Below are 19,563 nucleotides of genomic sequence, written 5' to 3'. Positions count from 1 at the left end.
TTTTTTTTTTTTTTTGTCAATCTTTACCAATTTATTTTATACAAAACAGTAGCAATGTAGAATATGGGAATTATCTTCCGCTGCCACACATGCAAGTTGTGAACATTCCAAGCCAATGTATACAGTTTGGAGGGGAAGGCTAAACAATAGCATCAACCATGCTACTGAACAGAGGAATTTTTTTATCTAAAAAGACTAAAAATTAGATAGCAACGTCTTAATATTGCTCTCATCATTGAAGATGGAAGAAACATAAAAAGTGACTTTTGTTAAGATTAAAAAAAGGAAAAGGAGAAACCAAGAGGCTGCTACAGCACTGCCTTACAGTCAAACCATCATATTTCAATATTTGCATACTTGATAGCAGCATTATTTTTACTGAACCGTGTGCACCTACATTTAGAAATACATCAAAGCAAAATATTGTTCCAGTCATCCATCAAGATGCAAAAGAAAGCAAGCAAACAAACAAAAAACTCTAGGATGAACATATTATATGTAGATGAACATTTATGGAGACTGAATCAATATCTACATTCTTGGGCTGTTCCATTCTGCCACAATAAAAGCCTCAACTCAAATTGTCAACTGTGCATTTTTTGGAGGATTTGAGTTTTTCCAGTTCTTATTATACTGCATGCTTGGAACAAAGCGGGTCATAATAAATCCTTCTACACAACGAACTTCAAGTAGACAGTTGAAAATAGTTTTACTACTTGTAAACACACACAACAAGAAAAATACAAGATTCTTTTTATTTTTAAAGAATCGGTGCTTCCAAAAGCACATTATCTTCTATATCGTCCTCTCTCCCCTCGGTCTCTGTCTCGATCACATAATCGCTCTCTTTCTCGTTCTCTATCACGTCCTCTATCTCGTTCTCTGTCTCTTCTGTTATCTCTAGGGCGATCTCGCTGTCGCTCCCGATCTCTTTCACGAGGTCTACTTCTCCGACCGGTGACAACAGCTTGTGTTCGACGAAGGAAATCATCCACCCTCATATCATAATCATGTAGTCGTTTATCTCTGTATCTTGCTTCATGTGGTACTGGGTGATGTCCTGAGTAGGGGGGATGAGCTTGAGGAGGTGGAGCATGGTGCTGATGGTGTGGAGGTCGTTCCATTCCAGGATAAGGAGTCATTCCTCGCCGAGGTGCTGGTGGTCCCAGGTTATGAAATTCCCTCAAATAATCATTGTAGGACCCATTTAAAAACACATCTCGGGGAACTCCTGAAAACCGTCTATCTACTTCCTGGTATCGTGGATCCTTTAAATACCCTGGTGTCTGATGAAACTCAGGGGCATAGTCAATCCTTGCTTTCTTTCTGCTGTTATGAATATCATAATCTTCTGGTCGACGCCTTCCCACATCCCGGACTGGTTCTCGACGGGATGGACGATCTCTTGACTGGGGCTGAGAATGCATTCTTCTCTTGTGAGGCATTTTATGAACGACCTGATGCAAGTCAATACTTTCATCAGGGGGAAATAGAAGACAAAGCTGCTTTCCACATTCAAGTTCAATTTCCTGTCCATCACGTGCGATGTTTACTGGCTTATGTCCATTCCAAGGATTGGTGAGATGAGCCGACTTAGTGAAGGGTAGTCCACGCCTGCAAATCCAGTCAATTTTAAAGACACCTCCCAGCATTTTAGCGTTCATTCCTGCTGGAAGTACCCAATGTATAGGAGATCCTCCATGGTGTGATTCTGAAGAAAGTCTTGCAAATCCTTGAAATTTTCCACTGTCTCTCACAGAAAATATTAAGATAACACTCCTTGCAGATCTGAATGCAGCATTTAATTTCTTCTCATTTACTGGCAGTGTAGACCATACACCCTTAGCTTTGGCAAGGGACACATTCTCATGGCTGTTACTCTCTATGAGAAAAAATCTCGCATCCTGTAGGACATATTTGAGTTTACTGGTTTGATCTTTTCGGACAACATGAACGGCAGATTGTAATTTCGCGTGCTTCTTTTCTGAACCTGCATATGACTCTGATGCAGAGCTTCCACTTGTATCAAAAACAATAGGAGATACGCCTCTAGCTCTCTTCCTTTCCTTCTTTTTCTCCTCTGATCCATCTGTTCCTGAACCAGATCTGACAGGCCCATCCGTGAAGGAAAGAGAGTCGATAGCCTCCCTTCGGGTGTCATAATCATTTCCCTCTTCCTTCTGGTCTCTCTCATCCTGTTCATATTCTTCTTCCTCCTCCTCCTCTTCCTCATCCTCCTCCTCTTCCTCTTTTTCTTCCTCCTCCTCCTCCTTCTCCTCCTCTTCCTCTTCTTCTTCCTCCTCTTCCTCCTTTCCATCGTCATCCACCTCTTCATCTTCCTCCACATCTTGCACCCCTTCCTCCTCATTCTCAGTGTTGTTGCCTTGCTCATCCGAAGAACCACTGCTGCCAGTCTCATGGTCAGAGGCATGTTCTTCAGAGTTCACTTCCTCCTTAGAAGACTGGCTGGATCTGCTTGCACGTCTGTCCACTTCAAGCCCAATTCTCTCAGAGCCATCTGGTGTAAGGGATTTGACCCTCCTTTCAGGATCCCTTTTCCGCACACATGTTTTCTCAGGTTGACTCTTATAAGGTTCTCTGGAGGCACTACTTGACAAACGAGTCTTCCGATCAGCTTCTAGACGTTTGTATCTTTCAGATCTTTGATAGTCCTCATTTTTATACTCTGTGACTGGCTTTCCGTCTGTACTAACCATTCTTTTGTTATTGCTGACTGATGAGCTCAGTGGCTTAGAAATCAATTGTCTTGAAAGAACAGAAGGCTTTTGTTGCTTTGTGTCAGTAGATTCCATTCGGTCCCTTTTTCTTTTTGAACCCTCTTCCTCATTTTTATCTGGTTCACTCTCTGGATTATAGAGTTCATCATCCTGTTCTGGTATTTCAGACACAATAGCATCTAGAACAGTAAGTTCTATATCTTTCTCCTCTCGGCTGTCGGCCGCCATTGCTCCCCTCTTGTTTCCGCCGCCGCCGCCGCCGCCGCCGCCGCCGCTGCTCCGACGTGACTCGGGCGGGCGCCGCAGCCGCGGCAGCAGAAGCACAGGCGCGTCCGTCAGTCCGTCCGCTGGGCTTGCGCGCTTCGCACGTTAGCCTCTACCACTAACCCTTCCCGACTCACCCTTCCTCCTCACTTCTTCCCTTTCTCCCTTTTCCGCTTTCCTCCTTTCACTCCGGCCTCCCCCACCCTAGGCCCAGCCTTCCCGTTGGGGCTTAGGGACGGGAGGCGGTAATGGGGAGGGAAGGGAAACCATGGAGGCAGCGGGCAGCGGTATAATGGAGCCGTGTGAAACGATCCCCCTCCCAAAATGCCCTGCGCTGCTTACGCTTCGTTCCTCCCTGGGAACGTCACAGTGCCCCGTGACGCTTTTTGAATTATGGTTTTCTCAGGGTATATGTCCAGTAGTGGGATTGCTGGGTCATATCGTAGTTCTATTTTTAGTTTCTTAAGGCACCTCCATACTGTTCTCCATAGTGGCTGTATCAGTTTACATTCCCACCAAGAGAGCAAGAGGGTTCCCTTTTCTCCACACCCTCTCCAGCATTAATTGTTTGTAGGTGTTTTGATGCTGGCCATTCTGACCGGTGTGAGGTCGTACCTCATTGTAGTGTTGATTTGCATTTCTCTTATGATTAGTGATGTTGAGCATGCTTTCATGTGTTTGTTGGCAATCTGTATATCTTTGGAGAAATGTCTATTTAGGCCTTCTGCCCATTTTTGCATTGGGTCGTTGGTTTGTTTTGAGTTTGATTTTGGAGATTAATCCTTTGTCAGTTGCTACATTGGCAAATATTTTCTCCCATTCTGAGGGTTGTCTTTCCATCTTGTTTATGGTTTCTTTTGCTATGCAAAAGCTTCTAAGTTTCATGAGGTCCCATTTGTTTATTTTTGTTTTTATTTCCATGTCTCTAGGAGGTGGGTCAAAAAGGATCTTGCTGTGATGTATGTCATAGTGTGTTCTGCCTGTGTTTTCCTCTAAGAGTTTGAAAGTGTGTGGCCTTACATTTAGGTCTTTAATCCATTTTGAGTTTATTTTTGTGTATGGTGTTAGGGCGTGTTCTAATTTCATTCTTTTACATGTAGCTGTCCAGTTTTCCCAGCACCACTTATTGAAGAGGCTGTCGTTTCTCCACTGTATATTCTTGCCTCCTTTGTCAAAGATAAGGTGACCAGATGTGCGTGGGTTTATCTCTGGGCTTTCTATCCTGTTCCATTGATCTATATTTCTGTTTTTGTGCCACTACCATACTGCCGTGATGACTGTAGCTTTGTAGTACAGCCTGCAGTCCAGGCGCCTGATTCCTCCAGCTCCATTTTTCATTCTCAAGCCTGCTTTGGCTATTCGGGGTCTTTTGTGTTTCCATACAAATTGTGAATTGTTTTGTTCTAGTTCTGTGAAAAATGCCATTGGTAGTATGATAAGGATTACATTGAATCTGTAGATTGCTTTGGGTAGTATAGTCATTTTCACAATGTTGATTCTTCCAATTCACAAACATGGCATATCTCTCCATCTGTTTGTTTCATCTTTAATTTCTTTCATCAGTGTCTTATAGTTTTCTGCATACAGGTCTTTTGTCTCCTTAGGTAGGTTTATTCTTAGGTATTTTAGTGTTTTTGTTGCAATGGTAAATGGGATTGTTCCCCTAATTTCTCTTTCTGATCTTCTGTTGTTAGTGTATAGGAATGCAAGAGATTTCTGTGCATTAATTTTGTAGCCTGCTACTTTACCAGATTCATTGATTAGCTCTAGTAGTTTTCTGGTACCTTCTTTAGGATTCTCTAGGTATAGAATCATGTCATCTGCAAACCCTGACACTTTTACTACTTCTTTTCTGATTTGTATTGCTTTTATTTCTTTTTCATCTCTGACTGCTGTGGCTAAAACTTCCAAAACTATGTTGAGTAACAGTCGTGAGAGTGGGCAACCTTGTCGTGTTCCTCATCTTAGTGGAAATGGTTTCAGTTTTTCAACATTGAGAACGATGTTGGCTGTGGGTTTGTCATATATGGCCTGTGTTATGTTGAGTTCCCTCTATGCCTACTTTCTGGAGGGTTTTCTCATAAATGGGTGTTGAATTTAATCAAAAGCTTTTTCTGCATCTATTGAGATGATCGTATGGTTTTTCTCCTTCAGTTAGTTAGTATGGTGTATCACATGGATTGATTTGCATATATTGAAGAACCCTTGCATTTCTGGGATAAACCCCACTTGATCATGGTGTATGATCCTTTTAATGTGCTCTTGGATTCCGTTTGCTAGTATTTTGTTGAGGATTTCTGCATCTATGTTCATCAATGATATCGGCCTGTAGTTTTCTTTTTTTGTGGCATCTTTGTCTGGTTTTGGTATCAGGATGATGGTGGCCTTGTAGAATGAGTTTGGGAGTGTTCTTCCCTCTGCTATATTTTGGAAGAGTTTGAGAAGGCTAGGTGTTAGCTCTTTTCTGAATGTTTGATAGAATTTGCCTGTGAAGCCATCTGGTCCTGGGCTTTTGTTTGTTGGAAGATTTTTAATCACAGTTTCAATTTCAATGCTTGTGATTGGCCGGCTTATATTTTCTATTTCATCCTGGTTCCGTCTCGGAAGGTTGTACTTTTCTCAGAATTTGTCCATTTCTTCCAGGTTTTCCATTGTATTGGCATATAGTTGCTTGTAGTAATCTCTCATGGTCCTTTGCATTTCTGCAGTGTCAGTTGTTACTTCTCCTATTTCATTTCTAATTCTATGGATTTGAGTCTTCTCCCTTTTTTTTTCTTGATGAGTCTGGGTGGTGGTTTATCAATTTTTTTTTATCTTCTAAAAGAACCAGCTTTTACTTGTGTTGATCTTTGCTATCGTTTCCTTCATTTCTTTCTCATTTATTCCTGCTCTGATCTTTATGATTTCTTCAGCTAACTTTGGGTTATCTTTGTTCTACTTCCTCTAATTGCTTTAAGTGTAAGGTTAGGTTGTTTATTTGAAATGTTTCTTGTTTCTTGAGGGAGGATTGTACTGCTATAACCTTCCCTCTTAGAACTGCTTTTGCTGCATCCCGTAGGTTTTGGTTGGTCATGTTTTCATTGTCATTTGGTTCTAGGTATTTTTTGATTTCCTCTTTGATTTCTTCAGTGATCTCTTGGTTATTAAGTAGTGTATTGTTTAGCCTCCATGTGTTTGTATTTTTGACAGACTTTTTCCTGTAATGGATATCTAGTTTCCTAGTGTTGTGGTCGGAAAAGACACTTGATACGATTTCAATTCTCTTAAATTTACCAGGCTTGATTTGTGACCCAAGATATGATCTATCCTGGAGAATGTTCCATGAGCACTTGAGAAGAAAGTGTATACTGCTGTTTTTGGATGGAATGTCCAATAAATATCAACTAAGTCCATCTTGTTTAATGTGTCATTTCTTTTTTCACAAACACACACACTTTATTTTATTTTTTCAAGAGATAAATAAACTGACACCAAGCATTGTAAATGGATGAACACAAAAAATACGACAATGAGTGCAAATACCAAACACGAAACACACTCATACTATGTCATAATATTGACATTCAGTCCAGTAATCCTCCACTGTAACAGCTCCTTTACTTTGCAGTGAAAATTGATTTGTATATGTTTTGCCTCTGAGTCCTCGTGGGATTTGTTTTTTATTCAAACAGAAAGTCACAAAAATTATAATCATCCTCATCAGTTCACTCAGTCCCATGTAATTAATTTTTTTTAATCTTGATCTTTTGTTAGCACCTTTATGAATTCATCAGTTTTCCATTAGAGCTCTGAAAATGCTTATTCATTCAGTTCAGCAGTATAGTCAGTTACCAGAAACCTGTACTTGTCAGAGTCTTTCCCATGAATTCCTTGAAGACGAATGTGTCATTTAAGGCTTGTGTTTCCTTATTTATTTTCAGTTTGGATGATCTGTCCATTGGTGAATGTGAGGTGTTAAAGTCCCCTATTATGATTTTGTTACTGTCGATTTCCCCTTTTATGGCTGTTAGCATTTGCCTTATGTATTGAGGTGCTTCTGTACTGGATGCATAAATATTTACAATTGTTATATCTTCTTCTTGGATTGATCCCTTAATCATTATGTAGTGTCCTTGTTTGTCTCCTGTAATAGTGTTTGTTTTAAAGTTTATTTTATCTGATATGAGAATTGCTACTCCAGCTTTCTTTTCATTTCCATTTGCATGGAATATCTTTTTCCATCCTCTCACTTTCAGTCTGTATGTGTCCCTAGGTCTGAAGTGGGTCTCTTGTAGACAGTACATGTACAGGTCTTGTTTTTGTATCCTTTCAGCCAGTCTATGCCTTTTGGTTGGAGCATTTAATCCATTTAAATGTAAGGTAATCATTGATATGTATGTTCCTATTACCATTTTCTCCATTGTTTTGAGATTGTTATTGTAGGCCTTTCCCTTGTCTTGTGTTTCCTGCCTAGAGAAGCTCTTTTAGCATTTGTTGTAATGCTGGTTTGGTGGTGCTGAATTCTCTTAGCCTTTGCTTGTCTGTAAAGGTTTTAATTTCTCCGTCGAATCTGAAGGAGATCCTTGCTGGGTAAAGTAGTCTTGGTTGTAGCTTTTTCCCTTTCATCACTCTAAATATGTCCTGACACTCCCTTCTCACTTGCAGAACTTCTGCTGAAAGATAAGCTGTTAACCTTATGGGGATTCCCTTGTATGCTATTTGTTGTTTTTCCCTTGCTACTTTTAATATATTTTCTTTGTATTTAATTTTTGGTAGCTTGATTAATATGTGTCTTGCCATGTTTCTCCTTGGATTTATCCTGTATGGGACTCTCTACCCATCCTGGACTTGATTAATCATTTCCTTTCCATAGTAGGGAGGTTTTCCACTATAATCTCTTCAAATATTTTCTCAGTCCCTTTCTTTCCCTGTTCTTCTTCTGTTATTCCTATAATTCGAATTTGGTGTCTTTCATGTTGTCCCAGACGTCTGTGAGTCTGTACTCAATTCTCTTCAATCGTTTTTCTTTATTCTGCTCTGCAGTAGTGATTTCCACGATTTTATCTTCCAGGTCACTTATCCATTCTTCTGTCTCAGTTATCCTGCTACTGAGTTCTTCTAGAGAATTTTAAATTTCATTTATTGTGTTGTTCCTCATTTGTTTTTGTTTTTTTTTTTTGCTCTTCAGTTCTTCTAGGTCATTGTTAAACGTTTCTTGTATTTTCTCCATTCAATTTCCAATATTTTGTATAATCTGTACTATTATTGCTCTGAATTCTTTTTCAGGTAGACAGCCTATTTCCTCTTCATTTGTTTGGTCTGGTGGGTTTTTACCTTGCTCCTTCATCTGTTGCAATAACAAACAAATGAATAAAATATGGCCCAGCCCTCATGTTACTCTAGTGAGAAAGAGCTGGTAAAAATACATTGCAATAAAGAGGGATGGACACCATGAGAGAAATCTACATGAAACAAGTGGAGACACATGGAACAGAGGGTCAATTCTACTCAGAGAGGCAGGGAGAGAGAAGGCTTCACAAAGGAGATGAAATAAGCTGATCTTAAAGGGTCCATAAGAAGTGTTGAGCAGGTCATAGAGCTGTGCATTTTGTCCAATAGACTTTGGTGACAGCCCAGGGAAACGAGGGCCCTGGGTGATGGCAGTAAGAATGGGAAAGAGGAGTGTAGAGGCTTGAGGTAGGATTATTAGGGGGTGACAGTTACATGTGGTGTCCAAGGAGAGCAATGAGCTGAAGTCCTGTGACTGGGGTGCCATTATCGGGGACAGTTTGTGGAAGAAGAGAATAGATTTATTTGAGTTTGTGGCACCTATAAAATAGAGGTGTGGATAAAAGACAAAAGAAAGGAGTATTGGGTTTTGGCAATAGCTTTTTGTCCAGAATGACTATTAAAAGCCATGTTACTGATAAGGAAAGAAAAGGATCATCCCTGACTTTCCCCCATTACCTCAGGTCAGTTTATTAGCCTTGCCATGGTCACCGGAGGCTCAAGCAATGTAGGAGATGAGATGTGATTTCCACAGGTGAGGGTTGGGGACCATGGCCACATTCAGTCCTCGGCTGGTTAGACAGAGTCTCTCTCCTTCTCTGGCATCTGGATTTGCTTTCTTAAGGAAAAGAGAAGGAGTGTTATTTTAGCTAGTGGATGAGCAACTTTTGAGAACTTAGGTATTCATTTAAGCTTCTCTTGACAGGTATTTATTGGGCAAATGTTTATTAGTATGTACTAGGCACAGTTATTGAGGTTGGGGATGCTGTAAGGAACAAAACACAGCCCCAGCTGTCCTGGGACTTAGGTTATGGGTGCTGTGAGCTAGTAAGTAAATACAGAAAGGGGTACGCTATACAAATGCCTGTGGGAAGAGGATCCAGGAAGATGGCACAGCCAAGCGCAAAGGCCCTGTGGCGGGAGCAAATCCAGGTTAGCTGCGTGCGTGAGTAATAAATTGCTCTTCTGGACCATCACCTCTTCCCCCGTTGAATTTCAGGAACGGGCTCTGAATTTCTTGGTTACTGAGTGAAACAAATTCTCCTTGAGAGGATAGACATCCTGTTACTTGGTGTGGCTCTAGACCTGATTTGTAACATGAATGAGAGCCTTGGATAAGCTTTGGAGATTTTACTTCCTTGGAGCTCAAATGCTCTGGGAAGCAACTGCCATCTAGTGGCGAAATGAGGAAACATGCCTGGTAGATTGGGAAGAGAGGAAGCTCAACCTTGGATCGCTGGCTATGGAATTACTCTGAAAATCTGCATATTTTCCACTCTCACAAAATCCACGTAAGTTGAACAATAAGCTCCAAAGTAACCTCTGTCACAATTGTTTTCTGACAGGAGGAGGCATTTTCTTTGACATGTACTTGGCATTTTAACGTTTCCATATTTAATCTTCACAGCAACTCTGCAAATTGGCCGTTTTTATTATCCTCATTTTGAATAGGAAGATAAGTAAAGATTGAATCACTTTTTCAATGTATTAGATCTGTTAAATGACAGAGTTTGCATTTACCCTGGTTTGTGTGAGGACAAACTTGAGTTACATTGTCCACCTGTAGGCAGCTCTGAGCACTTAGTAAAGGAACGAGATCTTAATTGGATGCCAACAAGTCCAATTAACTTGTTGTGAAACCAGGTCCCCAATTCTCACTATGAAGGAAATGCTCAGAACTAGGATTAATAGGGAGAAATCACCACAGGTAAATGTCACTTCAGCATAAAGAACTTTCTAGGAATTAGACTTGTCTGCAGTGGAACAGGATGCCTTAGCGAGCAGACATGGATGGGGTCGCTAGTGGGCACTGGCAGGACATTGCTGTGTTTTTCTGGCCCAGGCTGAGTCTTATAAACATTTGCATTTGAGTGCTTTGTCTTGGAGTTCTTTCCAGTTTGTCACAGTCTCAGCCATTTCCTAAATACTACACATGACCCAATTCACACATCTACCTTACCTGACTGGCCCACTAGGCATTTGGATTGTTGACCGCTGAGTAAATTAGAGGTGTTTTAAGTGATGTTCTACCATATATTTGAGGGGCTTAACAACGTTTTAAAACTAACTTAATTTTTTTTCAGAAGAAGGGTTAATAAAACGAACTTAGTCCTGTTACCATAAATATTTTCTTGTACAAAATAGATAAAAATAGACGGAAGAAAAAAGAAAATAACAATTATTGACATTTGTTGAGTGCATACTATCAGTGACCATAAACTCTGATTTTCCCATTTTTGTCCCGTCAGTGCCTGTTGTCACTGTAGAATTATTAATACGGCCCCTTTTCACTTTTCAAAGTGTCTCTTACCCCAATCTCTCTCCTGCCCAGGGGCAGCCTCTGTTATTAATTTCTTGACTATCACTTAGGAAATTTCTATGACTATGTAAGCATTTATATATGCATATATGGCCCTTCCAAAAGAAAAAATAAATAAGAGCACACCATTTTAATACATCATTCTTAGCCTTGCTTTTATCTCACTTAGTGTGTCTTAAAGATTTTTTTTTTTTTTTTTGCGGTACGCGGGTCTCACTGTTGCGGCCTCTCCTGTTGCAGAGCACAGGCTCCGGACGTGCAAGCCCAGCGGCCATGGCACACGGGCCCAGCCGCTCCGTGGCACGTGGCACGGACCTGGACACGAACCCGTGTCCCCTGCATCGGCAGGCGGACTCTCAACCACTGCGCCACCAGGGAAGCCCTAAAGACTTTTTTTGCAACACATAAATAAAATGTTAAATGTTAAATTTAACATGAATATTTGTTTTTTAAACCTTTTATTTAAAAATGATTATAGATTCATAAACTAAATATAGACTATAGATTCACTCTGTACTATAGAGAGAAAGAGGACCATGGACGTTTCACTCAGTTTCCCCCAGTGGTTACATCTTACACAATTATAGTACAGTATCAAAGCGAGGAAATAGACATTGGCGCAATGTTTGTATATTGTTCTATGTCATTTTGTCACATGACTCATTTAGCAACCAGTGCCGTCAAGATAGGGAACTGGTCCATCATCACGAAGATCTCCCTTGTGCTACTCTCTTGTAGCTGCCCCCTTCGCCCAACCTCTCACCATCCCATAACCCTGGCAACCACTAGTATGATTTCCATCTCTATAATTTTGTCATTTGGAGAATATTATGTACATCAAGGGTCCCCTACCCCCAGGCCGCAGACTGATACTGGTCTGCAGCCTGTTAGAAACCGGGCCACACAGCTGGAGGTGAGCGGCGGGCAAGGGAAGCTTCATGTGCCGCTCCCCATCGCTCCCCATCGCTCCCCATCGCTCCCCGTTGCTCCCCATCACTCCCCATCACTCCCCACCGCTCCCCACCGCTCCCCCTCGCTCCTCATCGCTCCCCACCACTCCCCACCGCCCCCCATCGCTCCCCATCGATCCCCATAGCTCCGAATCGCTCCCCATCGCTCCGAATCGCTCCCCACCGCTCCCCATCGATCCCCATCGCTCCCCACCGCTCCGCATCGCTCCCCATCGCTCCCCATCGCTTCGCATCGCTCCCCATTGCTCCCCATCGCTCGCATTACTGCCTGAACCATCCCACCACACCCTCAACCCCTGGCTGTGGAAAAAGTTGTCTTCCACGAAACCGGTCCCTGGTGCCAAAAATGTTGGGGACTGCTGATGTACATGGCATCTTATAGTGTGTGGCATTGAGATTCACTTTTCTTTAGTTAGCGTAATGTATTTTTGAGATCCATCCAAATTGTTGTGTATTAATAGTTCATTCCTTTTAATTGCTGAGTTAATTAATTCCTGCTAATTTCATAATATGGGTATACTACAGTTTGTTTAGCCATTCACCTATTGAGGAACATTTTGTTTGTTTCAGTTTCTGGCTGTTACAAATAAAGCTGCTCTAGCACTCATATGTAGAATCTAAAACAAAACAAAACAAAAAAACTGAGCTCATAGATACAGAGAACAGATGAGTTGTTGCCAGAGGCAAGGGAGAGGGGAGTGGATGAAAGGAGTGAAGGGGGTCAAAAGGTACAAACTTTCAGTTATAAAATAAGTCCTAGGGATGTAACGTATAGCATGGTGACTCTAGTTAATGAAACTATATTGTATATTTGAAAGTTGATAAGAGAGTAGGTATTCAAAGTTATCATCACAAGAAAAAAAATGTATCCATGTATGGTGAAAGGTGTTAACTAGACATATTGTGGAGATCATTTTGCAACATATGCCAATATCAAACAATTATGTTGTACATCTGAAACTGATCTGATGTTATATGTCAATTATACTTCAATTAAGTTGTTTTTAAAGCTGCTATAACGATCATTTCCTGGTTTTGTGTGAACATAGGTATTTGTTTCTTTGGTGTAAATACCAAGGAGTGAAATGGTTGGGTTGTATAAATGTATGTTTCATTAATTTAACAAAACTGCCAAACTGATTTCCCAAGTGTACCATTTTACATTCTCGCTAGCAATATATGAGAGATCAGATTCTCCATTATGCCAGCATTTGTTATTGTCACTATTTTTCATTTTAGCTGTCCTAATAGATGTAGTGATATCTCATTATGGTCTTTAAAAATTTTTTTAAACCTCTTTGTTGGAGTATAATTGTTTACAATGTTGTGTTATTTTCTGCTGTATAACAAAGTGAATCAGCTATATGTATACATGTATCCCCGTATCCCGTCCCACTTGCGTCTTCCTCCATCCCTCCCTATCCCACTCCTCTAGGTGGTCACAAAACACTGAGCTGATCTCCCTGTGCTATGTGGCTGCTTCCCACTAACTATTATACATTTGGTAGTGTATATATTTCGATGCCACTCTCTCACTTCATCCTAGCTTACCCTCCCCCCTCCCTGTGTCCTCAAGTCCATTCTCTACTTCGGCTTCTTTATTCCTGTCCTGAACCTATGTACATCAGAACCTTTTTTTTTTTTTTTTTAAGATGCCATTTTTATGTGTTAGCATACGGTATTTGTTTTTCTCTTTCTGACTTACTTCACTATGTATGACAGTCTCCAGGTCCATCCACCTCACTACAGATAACTCAATTTCATTTCTTTTTATGGCTGAGTAATATTTCATTGTACATATGTGTCACATCTTCTTTATCCATTCATGTGTCTATCGACACTTAGATTGTTTCCATGTCCCGGCTATTGTAAATAGTGCTGCAATGGTTATTGTGGTACGTGACTCTTTTTTTTTTTTTTTTTGTCAATCTTTACCAATTTATTTTATACAAAACAGTAGCAATGTAGAATATGGGAATTATCTTCCGCTGCCACACATGCAAGTTGTGAACATTCCAAGCCAATGTATACAGTTTGGAGGGGAAGGCTAAACAATAGCATCAACCATGCTACTGAACAGAGGAATTTTTTTATCTAAAAAGACTAAAAATTAGATAGCAACGTCTTAATATTGCTCTCATCATTGAAGATGGAAGAAACATAAAAAGTGACTTTTGTTAAGATTAAAAAAAGGAAAAGGAGAAACCAAGAGGCTGCTACAGCACTGCCTTACAGTCAAACCATCATATTTCAATATTTGCATACTTGATAGCAGCATTATTTTTACTGAACCGTGTGCACCTACATTTAGAAATACATCAAAGCAAAATATTGTGCCAGTCATCCATCAAGATGCAAAAGAAAGCAAGCAAACAAACAAAAAACTCTAGGATGAACATATTATATGTAGATGAACATTTATGGAGACTGAATCAATATCTACATTCTTGGGCTGTTCCATTCTGCCACAATAAAAGCCTCAACTCAAATTGTCAACTGTGCATTTTTTGGAGGATTTGAGTTTTTCCAGTTCTTATTATACTGCATGCTTGGAACAAAGCGGGTCATAATAAATCCTTCTACACAACGAACTTCAAGTAGACAGTTGAAAATAGTTTTACTACTTGTAAACACACACAACAAGAAAAATACAAGATTCTTTTTATTTTTAAAGAATCGGTGCTTCCAAAAGCACATTATCTTCTATATCGACCTCTCTCCCCTCGGTCTCTGTCCCGATCACATAATCGCTCTCTTTCTCGTTCTCTATCACGTCCTCTATCTCGTTCTCTGTCTCTTCTGTTATCTCTAGGGCGATCTCGCTGTCGCTCCCGATCTCTTTCACGAGGTCTACTTCTCCGACCGGTGACAACAGCTTGTGTTCGACGAAGGAAATCATCCACCCTCATATCATAATCATGTAGTCGTTTATCTCTGTATCTTGCTTCATGTGGTACTGGGTGATGTCCTGAGTAGGGGGGATGAGCTTGAGGAGGTGGAGCATGGTGCTGATGGTGTGGAGGTCGTTCCATTCCAGGATAAGGAGTCATTCCTCGCCGAGGTGCTGGTGGTCCCAGGTTATGAAATTCCCTCAAATAATCATTGTAGGACCCATTTAAAAACACATCTCGGGGAACTCCTGAAAACCGTCTATCTACTTCCTGGTATCGTGGATCCTTTAAATACCCTGGTGTCTGATGAAACTCAGGGGCATAGTCAATCCTTGCTTTCTTTCTGCTGTTATGAATATCATAATCTTCTGGTCGACGCCTTCCCACATCCCGGACTGGTTCTCGACGGGATGGACGATCTCTTGACTGGGGCTGAGAATGCATTCTTCTCTTGTGAGGCATTTTATGAACGACCTGATGCAAGTCAATACTTTCATCAGGGGGAAATAGAAGACAAAGCTGCTTTCCACATTCAAGTTCAATTTCCTGTCCATCACGTGCGATGTTTACTGGCTTATGTCCATTCCAAGGATTGGTGAGATGAGCCGACTTAGTGAAGGGTAGTCCACGCCTGCAAATCCAGTCAATTTTAAAGACACCTCCCAGCATTTTAGCGTTCATTCCTGCTGGAAGTACCCAATGTATAGGAGATCCTCCATGGTGTGATTCTGAAGAAAGTCTTGCAAATCCTTGAAATTTTCCACTGTCTCTCACAGAAAATATTAAGATAACACTCCTTGCAGATCTGAATGCAGCATTTAATTTCTTCTCATTTACTGGCAGTGTAGACCATACACCCTTAGCTTTGGCAAGGGACACATTCTCATGGCTGTTACTCTCTATGAGAAAAAATCTCGCATCCTGTAGGACATATTTGAGTTTACTGGTTTGATCTTTTCGGACAACATGAACGGCAGATTGTAATTTCGCGTGCTTCTTTTCTGAACCTGCATATGACTCTGATGCAGAGCTTCCACTTGTATCAAAAACAATAGGAGATACGCCTCTAGCTCTCTTCCTTTCCTTCTTTTTCTCCTCTGATCCATCTGTTCCTGAACCAGATCTGACAGGCCCATCCGTGAAGGAAAGAGAGTCGATAGCCTCCCTTCGGGTGTCATAATCATTTCCCTCTTCCTTCTGGTCTCTCTCATCCTGTTCATATTCTTCTTCCTCCTCCTCCTCTTCCTCCTCCTCCTCCTCTTCCTCTTTTTCTTCCTCCTCCTCCTCCTTCTCCTCCTCTTCCTCTTCTTCTTCCTCCTCTTCCTCCTTTCCATCGTCATCCACCTCTTCATCTTCCTCCACATCTTGCACCCCTTCCTCCTCATTCTCAGTGTTGTTGCCTTGCTCATCCGAAGAACCACTGCTGCCAGTCTCATGGTCAGAGGCATGTTCTTCAGAGTTCACTTCCTCCTTAGAAGACTGGCTGGATCTGCTTGCACGTCTGTCCACTTCAAGCCCAATTCTCTCAGAGCCATCTGGTGTAAGGGATTTGACCCTCCTTTCAGGATCCCTTTTCCGCACACATGTTTTCTCAGGTTGACTCTTATAAGGTTCTCTGGAGGCACTACTTGACAAACGAGTCTTCCGATCAGCTTCTAGACGTTTGTATCTTTCAGATCTTTGATAGTCCTCATTTTTATACTCTGTGACTGGCTTTCCGTCTGTACTAACCATTCTTTTGTTATTGCTGACTGATGAGCTCAGTGGCTTAGAAATCAATTGTCTTGAAAGAACAGAAGGCTTTTGTTGCTTTGTGTCAGTAGATTCCATTCGGTCCCTTTTTCTTTTTGAACCCTCTTCCTCATTTTTATCTGGTTCACTCTCTGGATTATAGAGTTCATCATCCTGTTCTGGTATTTCAGACACAATAGCATCTAGAACAGTAAGTTCTATATCTTTCTCCTCTCGGCTGTCGGCCGCCATTGCTCCCCTCTTGTTTCCGCCGCCGCCGCCGCCGCCGCCGCCGCCGCTGCTCCGACGTGACTCGGGCGGGCGCCGCAGCCGCGGCAGCAGAAGCACAGGCGCGTCCGTCAGTCCGTCCGCTGGGCTTGCGCGCTTCGCACGTTAGCCTCTACCACTAACCCTTCCCGACTCACCCTTCCTCCTCACTTCTTCCCTTTCTCCCTTTTCCGCTTTCCTCCTTTCACTCCGGCCTCCCCCACCCTAGGCCCAGCCTTCCCGTTGGGGCTTAGGGACGGGAGGCGGTAATGGGGAGGGAAGGGAAACCATGGAGGCAGCGGGCAGCGGTATAATGGAGCCGTGTGAAACGATCCCCCTCCCAAAATGCCCTGCGCTGCTTACGCTTCGTTCCTCCCTGGGAACGTCACAGTGCCCCGTGACGCTTTTTGAATTATGGTTTTCTCAGGGTATATGTCCAGTAGTGGGATTGCTGGGTCATATCGTAGTTCTATTTTTAGTTTCTTAAGGCACCTCCATACTGTTCTCCATAGTGGCTGTATCAGTTTACATTCCCACCAAGAGAGCAAGAGGGTTCCCTTTTCTCCACACCCTCTCCAGCATTAATTGTTTGTAGGTGTTTTGATGCTGGCCATTCTGACCGGTGTGAGGTCGTACCTCATTGTAGTGTTGATTTGCATTTCTCTTATGATTAGTGATGTTGAGCATGCTTTCATGTGTTTGTTGGCAATCTGTATATCTTTGGAGAAATGTCTATTTAGGCCTTCTGCCCATTTTTGCATTGGGTCGTTGGTTTTTTTTTGAGTTTGATTTTGGAGATTAATCCTTTGTCAGTTGCTACATTGGCAAATATTTTCTCCCATTCTGAGGGTTGTCTTTCCATCTTGTTTATGGTTTCCTTTGCTATGCAAAAGCTTCTAAGTTTCATGAGGTCCCATTTGTTTATTTTTGTTTTTATTTCCATGTCTCTAGGAGGTGGGTCAAAAAGGATCTTGCTGTGATGTATGTCATAGAGTGTTCTGCCTGTGTTTTCCTCTAAGAGTTTGAAAGTGTGTGGCCTTACATTTAGGTCTTTAATCCATTTTGAGTTTATTTTTGTGTATGGTGTTAGGGCGTGTTCTAATTTCATTCTTTTACATGTAGCTGTCCAGTTTTCCCAGCACCACTTATTGAAGAGGCTGTCGTTTCTCCACTGTATATTCTTGCCTCCTTTGTCAAAGATAAGGTGACCAGATGTGCGTGGGTTTATCTCTGGGCTTTCTATCCTGTTCCATTGATCTATATTTCTGTTTTTGTGCCACTACCATACTGCCGTGATGACTGTAGCTTTGTAGTACAGCCTGAAGTCCAGGCGCCTGATTCCTCCAGCTCCATTTTTCATTCTCAAGCCTGCTTTGGCTATTCGGGGTCTTTTGTGTTTCCATACAAATTGTGAATTGTTTTGTTCTAGTTCTGTGAAAAATGCCATTGGTAGTATGATAAGGATTACATTGAATCTGTAGATTGCTTTGGGTAGTATAGTCATTTTCACAATGTTGATTCTTCCAATTCACAAACATGGCATATCTCTCCATCTGTTTGTTTCATCTTTAATTTCTTTCATCAGTGTCTTATAGTTTTCTGCATACAGGTCTTTTGTCTCCTTAGGTAGGTTTATTCTTAGGTATTTTAGTGTTTTTGTTGCAATGGTAAATGGGATTGTTCCCCTAATTTCTCTTTCTGATCTTCTGTTGTTAGTGTATAGGAATGCAAGAGATTTCTGTGCATTAATTTTGTAGCCTGCTACTTTACCAGATTCATTGATTAGCTCTAGTAGTTTTCTGGTACCTTCTTTAGGATTCTCTAGGTATAGAATCATGTCATCTGCAAACCCTGACACTTTTACTACTTCTTTTCTGATTTGTATTGCTTTTATTTCTTTTTCATCTCTGACTGCTGTGGCTAAAACTTCCAAAACTATGTTGAGTAACAGTCGTGAGAGTGGGCAACCTTGTCGTGTTCCTCATCTTAGTGGAAATGGTTTCAGTTTTTCAACATTGAGAACGATGTTGGCTGTGGGTTTGTCATATATGGCCTGTGTTATGTTGAGTTCCCTCTATGCCTACTTTCTGGAGGGTTTTCTCATAAATGGGTGTTGAATTTAATCAAAAGCTTTTTCTGCATCTATTGAGATGATCGTATGGTTTTTCTCCTTCAGTTAGTTAATATGGTGTATCACATGGATTGATTTGCATATATTGAAGAACCCTTGCATTCCTGGGATAAACCCCACTTGGTCATGGTGTATGATCCTTTTAATGTGCTCTTGGATTCCGTTTGCTAGTATTTTGTTGAGGATTTCTGCATCTATGTTCATCAATGATATCGGCCTGTAGTTTTCTTTTTTTGTGGCATCTTTGTCTGGTTTTGGTATCAGGATGATGGTGGCCTTGTAGAATGAGTTTGGGAGTGTTCTTCCCTCTGCTATATTTTGGAAGAGTTTGAGAAGGCTAGGTGTTAGCTCTTTTCTGAATGTTTGATAGAATTTGCCTGTGAAGCCATCTGGTCCTGGGCTTTTGTTTGTTGGAAGATTTTTAATCACAGTTTCAATTTCAATGCTTGTGATTGGCCGGCTTATATTTTCTATTTCATCCTGGTTCCGTCTCGGAAGGTTGTACTTTTCTCAGAATTTGTCCATTTCTTCCAGGTTTTCCATTGTATTGGCATATAGTTGCTTGTAGTAATCTCTCATGGTCCTTTGCATTTCTGCAGTGTCAGTTGTTACTTCTCCTATTTCATTTCTAATTCTATGGATTTGAGTCTTCTCCCTTTTTTTTTCTTGATGAGTCTGGGTGGTGGTTTATCAATTTTTTTTATCTTCTAAAAGAACCAGCTTTTACTTGTGTTGATCTTTGCTATCGTTTCCTTCATTTCTT

General features: G+C 41.3%; 2 protein-coding genes across 2 annotated transcripts; both read right to left on the bottom strand.

Annotated features, from left to right (window-relative positions):
- Positions 1-548: 548 nt before the first annotated feature.
- LOC309798043 (YTH domain-containing protein 1-like) lies at positions 549-3,682 on the bottom strand. Its single transcript, XM_082646376.1, has one exon. It carries the CDS (start codon positions 2,964-2,966, stop codon positions 789-791), a length of 2,178 nt encoding a protein of 725 aa, XP_082502502.1. The 5' UTR covers positions 2,967-3,682; the 3' UTR covers positions 549-788.
- Positions 3,683-14,401: 10,719 nt separating this feature from the next.
- LOC309798040 (YTH domain-containing protein 1-like) lies at positions 14,402-17,414 on the bottom strand. The gene has a single exon (XM_082646373.1). It carries the CDS (start codon positions 16,652-16,654, stop codon positions 14,477-14,479), a length of 2,178 nt encoding a protein of 725 aa, XP_082502499.1. The 5' UTR covers positions 16,655-17,414; the 3' UTR covers positions 14,402-14,476.
- Positions 17,415-19,563: the final 2,149 nt, after the last annotated feature.

The sequence above is a fragment of the Mesoplodon mirus genome, assembly GCF_964341445.2.
Source record: "Mesoplodon mirus genome assembly, contig: HAP1_SCAFFOLD_1455, whole genome shotgun sequence".
NCBI lineage: Eukaryota > Metazoa > Chordata > Mammalia > Artiodactyla > Ziphiidae > Mesoplodon > Mesoplodon mirus.
The sequence above is the reverse complement of the archived record's forward strand: the minus strand, read 5'-3'. Positions and strand labels throughout refer to the sequence as shown.

Bases quoted from the DNA above. Each gene is read 5' to 3' on its own strand.
- LOC309798043 (XM_082646376.1), bottom strand. From the start codon at position 2,966: ATGGCGGCCGACAGCCGAGAGGAGAAAGATATAGAACTTACTGTTCTA.
- LOC309798040 (XM_082646373.1), bottom strand. From the start codon at position 16,654: ATGGCGGCCGACAGCCGAGAGGAGAAAGATATAGAACTTACTGTTCTA.